The sequence below is a fragment of the Hypanus sabinus genome, chromosome 6, assembly GCF_030144855.1.
Source record: "Hypanus sabinus isolate sHypSab1 chromosome 6, sHypSab1.hap1, whole genome shotgun sequence".
NCBI classification, from domain to species: domain Eukaryota; kingdom Metazoa; phylum Chordata; class Chondrichthyes; order Myliobatiformes; family Dasyatidae; genus Hypanus; species Hypanus sabinus.
In genome coordinates, this window is record NC_082711.1 from 4,491,691 (window position 1) to 4,505,519 (window position 13,829).

Sequence of the window (13,829 nt, forward strand, 5' to 3'; positions counted from 1 at the left end):
GAGAACTCTGAGGAACGTGTACATCTGGAAATTGGTTGGGGGTAGCTTTGAAGATCACGTTTATGAACTTGATTAAGCTTTTTAAATGAAGCATCCAAAGAGTGAGAGATATTGTTGAGACTTCAGTGAGGCCTTTGATGAGGTTCCACTTGGCAGACAGCTCTGTAAGGTTAGACCACAGAAGGTTATCAGGTATTTCCTTGTAAACGGGATAATCCATCAGTATTTCCATAATTAGTCAACCTGTTGAATTTGGTCTTGTAATTGTGTCCTCCAAGAAACAGAAAGCAGCCTCATTTGTTCCTACCTGCCTGACATACCATCTGTCAGGTCACTGGAGCAGGGATCCAATCACAGACCCAGTACTGTGCACAACGATATTAATTCAGTAACAAATCCCAAGGTGCAAACCAAGTCAGAGATCAAAACATTCAGAGAAATCCAAAAAACAGAATCAGGAAACAAGCAGAGTTGATATTCAGACAGAGGAATATAGATATAAATGCTGGAAAGGCTCACTGGCACAATCTGGCAACAAACAGGTGAAAACACAGGACTGAAACACACTGAGCAATAAACAGAGAGGCAGATGATAGGTGGAGCACAATGAGACACGGGTGGCAGCAATACAGGTAATAATGAGAGACGGAGTACTCAGTGATACAGGGGCCGGAGCAGAGCAGGAGCGGGGACAGGAACACATGGCAATACAAAACCACAGACTGACAGCTGGGGGAAACGCACAAAAGTTCAGAGTTCAACTGGATGTACTGACAAAATCTGCTATGCACCTCCTTTTTTCTATTAACCAGGGCCTCAATATCTCTTGAAAACCAATGCTCCTGACACAGGTTATCTTTACCTTTTATTCTGACAGATACACACAAGCTTTGTACTCAAAATTTCATTTTGAGGTGGTAGGGAGGAAGGAGATAGGAGGCAAGGGAGGAGAGAGAAGGGGAAGGGTAACATGAGGAAGGAGGGGCTGAGGGAGAGGAGAGGGAGGTGGTGAACGCAGAGACCCCTCCTGTTGTGCCAGCTCTCGGGTCTGTGAGCATGTGATGCGGGGAGGAACTTTGTTCCTTGAAACGGTCTGCTATCTGTCTACAAATTTATTCCAAAAGATCCTGATCTCATTGAGAGATTTAATGGGAACAGTTCAGGCAGAGGGGGAACAAGTTATCAGTGGAAATGGTCGGGGCAGGTACATTAACAACATTGAAAAGACACTTGGTAGATAAATAGAAAAGGTTGAGATAGGGCTGGTTTAAATGGGAATCTTGGTGGGCCGAAAGACAAATTTCCGTGCTGTTTCACTAACCTTCCTTCCCTCCCACTGCTCCAATCCTCTGTACACCCCTCTTCTCCGACTCCCCCTCCTCTGTACACCCCTCTTCTCCCACTCCCCCTGCTCTGTACACCCCTCTTCTCCCACTCCCCCTGCTCTGTACACCCCTCTTCTCCGACTCCCCCTCTCTGTACACCCCTCTTCTCCGACTCCCCCTGCTCTGTACACCCCTCTTCTCCGACTCCCCCTCTCTGTACACCCCTCTTCTCCGACTCCCCCTCTCTGTACACCCCTCTTCTCCGACTCCCCCTCTCTGTACACCCCTCTTCTCCCACGCCCCCTTCTCTGTACACCCCTCTTCTCCGACTCCCCCTGCTCTGCACACCCCTCTTCTCCGACTCCCCCTCTCTGTACACCCCTCTTCTCCGACTCCCCCTCTCTGCACACCCCTCTTCTCCGACTCCCCCTGCTCTGTACACCCCTCTTCTCCGACTCCCCCTCTCTGTACACCCCTCTTCTCCGACTCCCCCTCTCTGCACACCCCTCTTCTCCGACTCCCCCTCTCTGTACACCCCTCTTCTCCGACTCCCCCTCTCTGTACGCCCCTCTTCTCCGACTCCCCCTGCTCTGTACACCCCTCTTCTCCGACTCCCCCTCTCTGTACACCCCTCTTCTCCGACTCCCCCTCTCTGTACGCCCCTCTTCTCCGACTCCCCCTGCTCTGTACACCCCTCTTCTCCCACTCCCCCTGCTCTGTACACCCCTCTTCTCCGACTCCCCCTCTCTGTACACCCCTCTTCTCCCACTCCCCCTGCTCTGTACACCCCTCTTCTCCCACTCCCCCTCTCTGTACACCCCTCTTCTCCGACTCCCCCTCCCCTGTACACCCCTCTTCTCCGACTCCCCCTCTCTGTACACCCCTCTTCTCCCACTCCCCCTGCTCTGTACACCCCTCTTCTCCGACTCCCCCTCTCTGTACGCCCCTCTTCTCCGACTCCCCCTCTCTGTACACCCCTCTTCTCCGACTCCCCCTCTCTGTACACCCCTCTTCTCCCACTCCCCCTGCTCTGTACACCCCTCTTCTCCGACTCCCCCTCTCTGTACGCCCCTCTTCTCCGACTCCCCCTCTCTGTACGCCCCTCTTCTCCGACTCCCCCTCTCTGTACACCCCTCTTCTCCGACTCCCCCTCTCTGTACGCACCTCTTCTCCGACTCCCCCTCTCTGCACACCCCTCTTCTCCGACTCCCCCTCTCTGTACACCCCTCTTCTCCGACTCCCCCTCTCTGTACACCCCTCTTCTCCCACTCCCCCTTCTCTGTACACCCCTCTTCTCCGACTCCCCCTGCTCTGCACACCCCTCTTCTCCCACTCCCCCTTCTCTGTACACCCCTCTTCTCCGACTCCCCCTCTCTGTACACCCCTCTTCTCCCACTCCCCCTTCTCTGTACACCCCTCTTCTCCGACTCCCCCTCTCTGTACACCCCTCTTCTCCCACTCCCCCTCTCTGTACACCCCTCTTCTCCCACTCCCCCCTCTCTGTACACCCCTCTTCTCCGACTCCCCCTCTCTGTACACCCCTCTTCTCCGACTCCCCCTCTCTGTACGCCCCTCTTCTCCGACTCCCCCTCTCTGCACACCCCTCTTCTCCCACTCCCCCCTCTCTGTACACCCCTCTTCTCCGACTCCCCCTGCTCTGCACACCCCTCTTCTCCGACTCCCCCTCTCTGTACGCACCTCTTCTCCGACTCCCCCTGCTCTGCACACCCCTCTTCTCCGACTCCCCCTCTCTGTACACCCCTCTTCTCCCACTCCCCCTCTCTGTACACCCCTCTTCTCCGACTCCCCCTCTCTGTACACCCCTCTTCTCCGACTCCCCCTGCTCTGTACACCCCTCTTCTCCGACTCCCCCTCTCTGTACGCACCTCTTCTCCGACTCCCCCTCTCTGTACACCCCTCTTCTCCGACTCCCCCTCTCTGTACACCCCTCTTCTCCCACTCCCCCTGCTCTGTACACCCCTCTTCTCCCACTCCCCCTCTCTGTACACCCCTCTTCTCCGACTCCCCCTCTCTGTACACCCCTCTTCTCCGACTCCCCCTCTCTGTACACCCCTCTTCTCCGACTCCCCCTCTCTGTACGCACCTCTTCTCCGACTCCCCCTGCTCTGTACACCCCTCTTCTCGACTCCCCCTCTCTGTACGCACCTCTTCTCCGACTCCCCCTCCCCTGTACACCCCTCTTCTCCGACTCCCCCTCTCTGTACACCCCTCTTCTCCGACTCCCCCTCTCTGTACACCCCTCTTCTCCGACTCCCCCTGCTCTGTACACCCCTCTTCTCCCACTCCCCCTCTCTGTACACCCCTCTTCTCCGACTCCCCCTCTCTGTACGCCCCTCTTCTCCGACTCCCCCTCCCCTGTACACCCCTCTTCTCCGACTCCCCCTCTCTGTACACCCCTCTTCTCCGACTCCCCCTCTCTGTACACCCCTCTTCTCCGACTCCCCCTCTCTGTACACCCCTCTTCTCCGACTCCCCCTCTCTGTACACCCCTCTTCTCCGACTCCCCCTCTCTGTACACCCCTCTTCTCCGACTCCCCCTCTCTGTACACCCCTCTTCTCCCACTCCCCCTCTCTGTACACCCCTCTTCTCCGACTCCCCCTCTCTGTACACCCCTCTTCTCCGACTCCCCCTCTCTGTACACCCCTCTTCTCCGACTCCCCCTCTCTGTACACCCTTCTCCCACTCCCCCTCTCTGTACGCCCCTCTTCTCCCACTCCCCCTCTCTGTACGCCCCTCTTCTCCGACTCCCCCTGCTCTGTACACCCCTCTTCTCCCACTCCCCCTCTCTGTACGCCCCTCTTCTCCGACTCCCCCTCTCTGTACACCCCTCTTCTCCGACTCCCCCTCTCTGTACACCCCTCTTCTCCGACTCCCCCTCTCTGTACACCCCTCTTCTCCGACTCCCCCTTCTCTGTACACCCCTCTTCTCCGACTCCCCCTCCCCTGTACACCCCTCTTCTCCGACTCCCCCTCTCTGTACACCCCTCTTCTCCGACTCCCCCTCTCTGTACACCCCTCTTCTCCGACTCCCCCTCTCTGTACACCCCTCTTCTCCGACTCCCCCTCTCTGTACACCCCTCTTCTCCCACTCCCCCTCTCTGTACACCCCTCTTCTCCCACTCCCCCTCTCTGTACACCCCTCTTCTCCGACTCCCCCTCTCTGTACACCCCTCTTCTCCGACTCCCCCTCTCTGTACACCCCTCTTCTCCGACTCCCCCTCTCTGTACACCCTTCTCCCACTCCCCCTCTCTGTACGCCCCTCTTCTCCCACTCCCCCTCTCTGTACGCCCCTCTTCTCCGACTCCCCCTGCTCTGTACACCCCTCTTCTCCCACTCCCCCTCTCTGTACGCCCCTCTTCTCCGACTCCCCCTCTCTGTACGCCCCTCTTCTCCGACTCCCCCTCTCTGTACACCCCTCTTCTCCGACTCCCCCTCTCTGTACACCCCTCTTCTCCGACTCCCCCTTCTCTGTACACCCCTCTTCTCCGACTCCCCCTCCCCTGTACACCCCTCTTCTCCGACTCCCCCTCTCTGTACACCCCTCTTCTCCGACTCCCCCTCTCTGTACACCCCTCTTCTCCGACTCCCCCTCTCTGTACACCCCTCTTCTCCGACTCCCCCTCTCTGTACGCCCCTCTTCTCCGACTCCCCCTCTCTGTACACCCCTCTTCTCCGACTCCCCCTCTCTGTACACCCCTCTTCTCCGACTCCCCCTTCTCCTGGCCCCCCTGCTCCGCCTCCGCCTCGCTCTCCGTCTCGCTTTCTTCCCCTTTGTCCTGCTCCGGACTGTTCCCTCGCTCGGCGGCGGCGCCGCTGCTGTCGGCCGCCCGCCCGCCCGCTCTCAGCCCACGGTCCGGCCAGGGGGACGGGGCCGCGAGGCTCGGAGAGCGGCCATGGGCATCAGCCGCCTGTCGGAGCTGATCCGGGAGCAGGCGGCCGAGGCGGTCACCGACAAAACCATCCACGCGTATGAGGGTGAGTGAGGGGTGGCAGAGTGGCCGGGAGACAGCGATTGGGTAGGGGTGGATAGAGAAAGCGAGAGGGAAAGAGGGGGCGGATGGTGAAGGAGAGGGAGAGGAGGAATGAGTGACAGTCGAATGGGGGGAGGAGGGATGAGGAAGAGAAAGGGGTAAAGAATGGGGAGGGGAAGGAGAGAGATAGAGGAGAGAAGGTGAGGGAGGAAAGAGAGAGAGGGACAGGGAAAGGAGAGATTGATGAGGGGAAGAGAACGAGTTTGTTGGTGAAGAGGAGGATGGGGACGGGTTAGGGGAGAGTGAGGAAGGCCAGGAGAGGTGGTAGGGAGGAAGGAGATAGGAGGCAAGGGAGGAGAGAGAAGGGGAAGGGTAACATGAGGAAGGAGGGGCTGAGGGAGAGGAGAGGGAGGTGGTGAACGCAGAGACCCCTCCTGTTGTGCCAGCTCTCGGGTCTGTGAGCATGTGATGGGGGGAGGTGTTGGGCACATCTCCCTTTCTCCACAGATCCATTGCCCCTGAGTGTTCTCCGCAATCTAGTCAGTCCGGGAGCCGCTGACGGGTTGTGATTGTTCCCCAGGACGTGTGATGGCGCTTGACGCTGCCGTTGTGATGAATCAGTTCCGTATGGCCCGGCCCGACAAGCGCTACCTGCATCATCTCAGGTGAGTGTCCGGAGCAGAACTCAAACACCTCCCACCCCTCCACCCTCCCTTCCCCTACTTCATGGAGGGAGTGGAGGGAGTTTCATGGGAGTGTGTGATGGGACGGTGTGGAGGGAGTTTCACTCTGTGTCTGACCCCGGGAGTGTGTGATGGGACGGTGTGGAGGGAGTTTCACTCTGTGTCTGACCCGGGAGTGTGTGATGGGACGGTGTGGAAGGAGTTTCACTCTGTGTCTGACCCCGGGAGTGTGTGATGGGACAGTGTGGAGGGAGTGTGTGATGGAACGTGTGGAAGGAGTTTCACTCTGTGTCTGACCCGGGAGTGTGTGATGGGACGGTGCGGAAGGAGTTTCACTCTGTGTCTGACCCCGGGAGTGTGTGATGGGACGGTGTGGAAGGAGTTTCACTCTGTGTCTGACCCGGGAGTGTGTGACGGGACGGTGTGGAGGGAGTTTCACTCTGTATCTGACCCCGGGGGTGTGTGATGGGACGGTGTGGAGAGAGTTTCATGGGAGTGTGTGACGGGACGGTGTGGAGGGAGTTTCATGGGAGTGTGTGATGGGACAGTGTGGAGGGAGTTTCACTCTGTGTCTGACCCCCGGGGTGTGTGATGGGACGGTGTGGAGAGAGTTTCATGGGAGTGTGTGATGGGACAGTGTGGAGGGAGTTTCACTCTGTGTCTGACCCCGGGAGTGTGTGATGGGACGGTGTGGAAGGAGTTTCACTCTGTGTCTGACCCGGGAGTGTGTGACGGGACGGTGTGGAGGGAGTTTCACTCTGTGTCTGACCCCGGGGGTGTGTGATGGGACGGTGTGGAGAGAGTTTCATGGGAGTGTGTGACGGGACGGTGTGGAGGGAGTTTCATGGGAGTGTGTGATGGGACAGTGTGGAGGGAGCTTCACTCTGTGTCTGACCCGGGAGTGTGTGACGGGACGGTGTGGAGGGAGTTTCACTCTGTGCCTGACCCCGGGGGTGTGTGATGGGACAGTGTGGAGGGAGTTTCATGGGAGTGTGTGATGGGACGGTGTGGAGGGAGTTTCACTCTGTGTCTGACCCCAGGAGTGTGTGATGGGACGGTGTGGAGGGAGTTTCACTCTGTGTCTGACCCCGGGAGTGTGTGATGGGATGGTGTGGAGGGAGATTCACTCTGTGTCTGACCCCGGGAGTGTGTGATGGGATGGTGTGGAGGGAGTTTCACTCTGTGTCTGACCCCGGGAGTGTGTGATGGGACGGTGTGGAGGGAGTTTCACTCTGTGTCTGACCCCGGGAGTGTGTGATGGGACGGTGTGGAGGGAGTTTCACTCTGTGTCTGACCCCGGGAGTGTGTGATGGGACGGTGTGGAGGGAGTTTCACTCTGTGTCTGACCCCGGGAGTGTGTGATGGGACGGTGTGGAGGGAGTTTCATGGGAGTGTGTGATGGGACAGTGTGGAGGGAGTTTCATGGGAGTGTGTGATGGGACGGTGTGGAGGGAGATTCACTCTGTGTCTGACTCCAGGAGTGTGTGATGGGACAGTGTGGAGGGAGTTTCACTCTGTGTCTGACCCCGGGAGTGTGTGATGGGACAGTGTGGAGGGAGTTTCATGGGAGTGTGTGATGGGACAGTGTGGAGGGAGTTTCATGGGAGTGTGTGATGGGACGGTGTGGAGGGAGTTTCACTCTGTGTCTGACCCCGGGAGTGTGTGATGGGACGGTGTGGAGGGAGTTTCACTCTGTGTCTGACCCCGGGAGTGTGTGATGGGACAGTGTGGAGGGAGTTTCATGGGAGTGTGTGATGGGACAGTGTGGAGGGAGTTTCATGGGAGTGTGTGATGGGACGGTGTGGAGGGAGATTCACTCTGTGTCTGACCCCGGGAGTGTGTGATGGGATGGTGTGGAGGGAGATTCACTCTGTGTCTGACTCCAGGAGTGTGTGATGGGATGGTGTGGAGGGAGTTTCACTCTGTGTCTGACCCCGGGAGTGTGTGATGGGACGGTGTGGAGGGAGATTCACTCTGTGTCTGACTCCAGGAGTGTGTGATGGGATGGTGTGGAGGGAGATTCACTCTGTGTCTGACTCCAGGAGTGTGTGATGGGATGGTGTGGAGGGAGTTTCACTCTGTGTCTGACCCCGGGAGTGTGTGATGGGACGGTGTGGAGGGAGATTCACTCTGTGTCTGACCCCGGGAGTGTGTGATGGGATGGTGTGGAGGGAGTTTCACTCTGTGTCTGACCTCGGGAGTGTGTGATGGGACGGTGTGGAGGGAGTTTCACTCTGTGTCTGACCCCGGGAGTGTGTGATGGGATGGTGTGGAGGGAGTTTCACTCTGTGTCTGACCCTGGGAGTGTGTGATGGGACGGTGTGGAGGGAGGTTCACTCTGTGTCTGTGTGTGGAGGGAGCTTCACTCTGTGTCTGACCCCGGGAGTGTGTAATGGGACGGTGTGGAGGGAGTTTCACTCTGTGTCTGACCCCGGGAGTGTGTGACGGGACGGTGTGGAGGGAGTTTCATGGGAGTGTGTGATGGGACAGTGTGTACCAGGGATTAATGAGAGAATGGTGTGTACCAGGGTTGTGTGACAGAACTGTTAAAAAAAATCACCCCTTGTAATAATGATCAGAGAGGGACAGAGAGAATCTGTATTGCCAACAAGTAACTTTTATTGTTTCAACTAAAAAGTACGTGGGTTCACAAACTATCTACCTGTGTGCACCCTACTCTCCATGAACAGTCAATGAGGAGAAAAGTTATTACCGGGGAAAGGAGTCTCTGTGGCCACGTGTCCGTGGAGTCTCCTTATCCGCGATGGTTGGTCTCCGGCTGCTGGAGAGTTATCGCCCCTGTGTATTTGGAGCTCCTGACTCTTGTACTGTTCCTCATCAATTGATCTCCATCCCATTGGCTCAAGGTCACCTGACCTACCTGGGTCACCTTCTTACTGGTCACTGTACAGGATTACAACCAACGTTGTTCCATGGTTCCGTGTATTTGTGCCTTTACACTCTGACTGGTCCAAACCGGTTAACTGAGACGACCCAGTCAGAGTCTAACGAGATTACAGGTTGATTCTTTGATAGTTCCGGCTATTTTTCATTTTAAAAAAATAGCCACTCATCTGAGGATGGTCTCAGGTCCAGCAGGTCATTGTGAAGATCCTTGTGACCACAATCAGTTACTCTGATTGGTCCACAAAAAGGGGGACACAAAGATACCTGGCTTGTCTGCTTCCCCTACCCTTGATCAGACCGTCCTTTCTTCTGGCCAACATCTCCCTCCTCTTGATCTAAAGATATCATTATCCTCCTCTCATTCAGTTGACTGCCCATAGGACCCCCATGGAACCCTAGTCGGTGTGCAACACTTACATTCTATTAAAAAAATTACCATTTACTAACTAAATTCACCCACTTTATACTGACATTCATCTCTTCTGTTTCATGAAAGCACTGTTCTTGATTTTTTTTCCATTATTTCAGCCTTCCGATCTTCTCAGTTGATATACATTGAGCAAGACAATTATCAGGGTACATTTACAACTCGGGGTAAAAGAGAGGCGCCACTGTGCAGGCGCGTGACGTCATCCAGTAGAGTGCAAAATGTTTAAAAAGACCATCATATCCAGCGGGCAGTGGAGTGAGAGGCAGCAAAGTGATAGGGCTTTGGCTCCATGGGCAGTAACAAGGCGAGGTAGGTTTAGCTGTGTTAATTGCAGAAAGGAAGTAGTATGTGTGTGAGGACAGTTTTCTGTGCTCAGTGTCAGATGTGAGAGGTCCTGGAATCTCTCAGCCATATCTGCACCCGATGTGTCAAGCTGCAGCTCCTAAAGGACCAAGTTAGACAGACAGACAGACATACTTTATTGATCCCGAGGGAAATTGGGTTTTGTTACAGTCGCACCAACCAAGAATAGTGTAGAAATATAGCAATATAAAACCACAAATAATTAAATAATAATAAGTAAATTATTCCAAGTGGAAATAAGTCCAGGACCAGTCTATTGGCTCAGGGTGTCTGACACTCCAAGGGAGGAGTTGTAAAGTTTGATGGCCACAGGCAGGAATGACTTCCTATGACGCTCAGTGTTGCATCTCGGTGGGATGAGTCTCTGGCTGAATGTACTCCTGTGCCTAACCAGTACATTATGGAGTGGATGGGAGTCATTGTCCAAGGTGGCATGCAACTTGTACAGCATCCTCTTTTCAGACACCACCGTCAGAGAGTCCAGTTCCACCCCTACAACATCACTGGCCTTACGAATGAGTTTGTTGATTCTGTTGGTGTCTGCTATCCTCAGCCTGATGCTCCAGCACACAACAGCAAACATGATAGCACTGGCCACCACAACCTCGTAGAACATCCTCAGCATTGTCCGGCAGATGCTAAAGGACCCCAGTCTCCTCAGGAAATAGAGACAGCTCTGATTCTTCTTGTAGACAGCCTCAGTGTTCTTTGACCAGTCCAGTTTATTGTCAATTCGTATCACCAGGTATCTGTAATCCTCCACCATGTCCACACTGACCCCTTGGATGGAAACAGGGGTCACCAGTGCCTTGGCCCTCCTCAGGTCCACCACCAGCTCCGTAGTCTTTTTCACATTAAGCTGCAGATGATTCTGCTCACACCATGTGACAAAGTTTCCCACCGTAGCCCTGTACTCCACCTCACCTCCCTTGCTGATGCATCCAACTATGGGCAGAGTCATCAGAAAACTTCTGAAGATGGCAAGACTCTGCAGTAGTTGAAATCCGAGGTGTAGATGGTGAATAGAAAGGGAGACAGGACAGTCCCCTGTGGAGCCCCAGTGCTGCTGACCACTCTGTCTGATACTCAGTGTCGCAAACGCACGTACTGTGGTCTGCCAGTCAGGTAATCAATAATCCATGACACCAGGGAAGCATCCACCTGCATCACTGTCAGCTTCTCACCCAGCAGAGCAGGGTGGATGGTGTTGAACGCACTGGAGAAGTCAAAAAACATGACCCTCACAGTGCTCGCCGGCTTGTCCAGGTGGGCGTTGACACGGCTCAGCAGGTAGACGATGGCATCCTCAACTCCTAGTCAGGGCTGGTAGGCAAACTGGAGGGGGTCTAAATGTGGCCTAACCCTAGGCCGGAGCTGCTCTAGAACAAGTCTGTCCAGGGTCTTCATGATGTGGGAGGTCAATGCCACCAGTCTGTAGTCATTGGAGCCACTGGGATGAAGCAGGACATCTTCCACAGCACAGGCACCCTCTGGAGACTCAGGTTCAGGTTGAAGACATGGTGAAGTACTCCACATAGCTGGGGGGCACAGCTCGAACTGGAGATGCAGCTTGATGACCTTCGCCTGGTCAGAGAGAGAACAAGGAGGTGATAGAGAGGAGTTATAGGCAGGTGGTCACACCGGGACTACGGGAGACAGACAAGTGGGTCACAGTCAGGAGGGGGAAGGGGAAGAGTCAGGGACTAGAGAGTACCCCTGTGGCTGTACCCCTTGACAGTAAGTACTCCTGTTTGAGTACTGTTGGGGGGGGACAGCCTACCTGGAGGAAGCAACAGTGGCCATGCCTCTGGCACAGAGTCTGGCCCTGTGGCTCAGAAGGGTAGGGAAAGGTAGAGGAAGGCATTAGTGATAGGAGACTCTATAGTTAGGGGGTGTTGTGATGGAAAATAATTGGTTCTTTGAGTCTCAACAGTAGAGGCCTGGACACACACAGTTTTAATAATAAGGAATTTATTTACAAGGGGAAGTCGGGTCAACACAAGCAACTACAATACACAGAGAGCGGTGTGGGGACAGGGTACAGTTACACAAACAAAGAACAAGGGAAAAGCACTACAACAGCTATCTCCCCTTGACCTTGGATAGCTGCGGCTCCCTTACCAGGACAAACGATAGACCTTCCCAAACATAAATCAATGCACTTACCTCCAATGTGGTGGTCTGTAAGAGAGATCGAACCAGGCACAAGTCTCACCTTTTATAGCATGGGGCTGGGCGCGATAATCCAATTAAGTTGACCAATAATTTAGGTGTGCATTGATTAGTTGGGAGGGACCAAATGTTGATTGGCATATGGTGTGTCCGCCGACCAGCCAGGTGGCAGTGCATCTGTCACGTGGCCGGTATCTCTGGATACAGGGGGTCAGACAGGTGATTCTGTGGATGCAGGAAAGAAACTCAGATGGTAGTTTTGCTCCCAGGTGCCAGGCTTCAGGATGTTTCAGATTGCATCCAAGATATCCTGTAGTGTGAGGGAGAACAGCCAGAGGTCGTGGCACATATTGGTACCAATGACGTAGGTAGTAAAAGGGAAGAGGTCCTGAAAAAAGACTACAGGGAGTTAGGAAGGAAGCTGAGAATCAGGACCATAAAGGTAGTAATCTCAGGATTACTGCCTGTGTCTTGCGACAGTGAGAATAGGAATAGAATGAGGTGGAGGACAAATGTGTGGCTGAGGGATTGGAGCAGGGGGCAAGGATTCAGATTTCTGGATCATTGGGACCTCTTTTGGGACAGGTGTGATCTGTACAAAAAGAAGTTTCACTTGAATCCCAGGGGGACCAATATCCTGGCAGGGAAGGTTTGCTAAGGCTACTGGGGAGAGTTTAAACTAGAATTCCTGGGGGGTGGGAACCGAACTGAAGAGACTGGGGAAGAGGAGGTTGGCTCACAAATAGAGAAAGCTTGTAGACAGTGCAAGAGGGAGGATAGGCAGGTGATAGAGAATGGATGTGCTCAGACAGACGGTTTGAGATGTGTCTATTTTAACGCAAGAAGTATTGTAAACAGAGCAGATGAGCTCAGAGCATGGATCAGTACCTGGAGATATGATGTGGTGGCCATTACAGAGACTTGGATGGCTCAGGGACAGGACTGTTTACTTCAAGTGCTGGGTTTTAGATGTTTCAGAAAGGACAGAGGTGGGGGCATGGCACTGTTGATCAGAGGTAATGTCACGTCTGCAGAAAAGGTGGACGTCATGGAGGGATTTTCTATGGAGTCTCTGTGGGTGGAGGTTAGGAACAGGAAGGGGTCAATAACTTTAATGGGTGTTTTTTATAGGCCGCCCAATAGTAACAGGGATATTGAGGAGCAGATAGGGAAACAGATTCTGGAAATGTGTAATCATAACAGATTTCTCGTGATGGGAGATTTTAATTTCCCAAATATCGATTGGCATCTCCCTGGAGCAAGGGGTTTAGATGGGGTTGCGTTTGTTAGGTGTGTTCAGGAAGGTTTCTTGACACAATATGTAGATAAGCCTACAAGAGGAGAGGCTGTACTTGATCTGGTATTGGGAAATGAACCTGGTCAGGTGTCAGATCTCTCAGTGGGAGAACATTTTGGAGATAGTGATCATAATTCTCTCTCCTTTACCATAGCATTGGAGAGAGATAGGAACAGACAAGTTAGGGAAATGTTTAATTGGCGTAAGGGGAATTATGAGGCTATCAGGCAGGAAATCGGAAGCTTAAATTGGGAATAGATGTTCTCAGGGAAAAGTATGGAAGAAATGTGGCAAATGTTCAGGGGATATTTGTATGGAGTTCTGTATAGGTACGTTCCAATGAGACAGGGAAGTTATGGTAGGGTACAGGAACTGTAGTGTACAAAGGCTGTAATAAATCTAGTCAAGAAAAGCTTACAAAAGGTTCAGAGAAATAGGTAATGTTAGAGATCTAGAAGATTATAAGGCTAACAGGAAGGAGCTTAAAAAGGAAATTAGGAGAGCCAGAAGAGGCCATGAAAAGGCATAGAAATCGTGCAGAAGAGATTTACATGGATTTTGGATAGGTACATAGAGTTTAGAAAAAATGGAGCGCTATAGGTAGGCCTAGTAATTTCTTAGGTAGAGACATGTTTGGCACAACTTTGAGGGCTGAAGG

General features: G+C 53.8%; 1 protein-coding gene across 5 annotated transcripts in view; it reads left to right on the plus strand.

Annotated features, from left to right (window-relative positions):
• The first annotated feature begins 5,081 nt into the window (after window positions 1–5,081).
• LOC132395249 (probable flap endonuclease 1 homolog) overlaps window positions 5,082–13,829 on the plus strand; it is a 64,119-nt gene continuing 55,371 nt past the window's right edge. For 2 of the 5 annotated variants that reach the window (XM_059971564.1, XM_059971565.1), the window contains exons 1-2: window positions 5,082–5,323; window positions 5,900–5,984. In XM_059971564.1, coding sequence (XP_059827547.1) covers window positions 5,242–5,323; window positions 5,900–5,984 — 167 coding nt within the window. In that variant the 5' untranslated portion in view covers window positions 5,082–5,241. Of the gene's footprint in view, window positions 5,324–5,899; window positions 5,985–13,829 lie in introns of those variants that run through there. The other 3 variants (XM_059971566.1, XM_059971568.1, XM_059971569.1) reach the window with 3 other exon arrangements.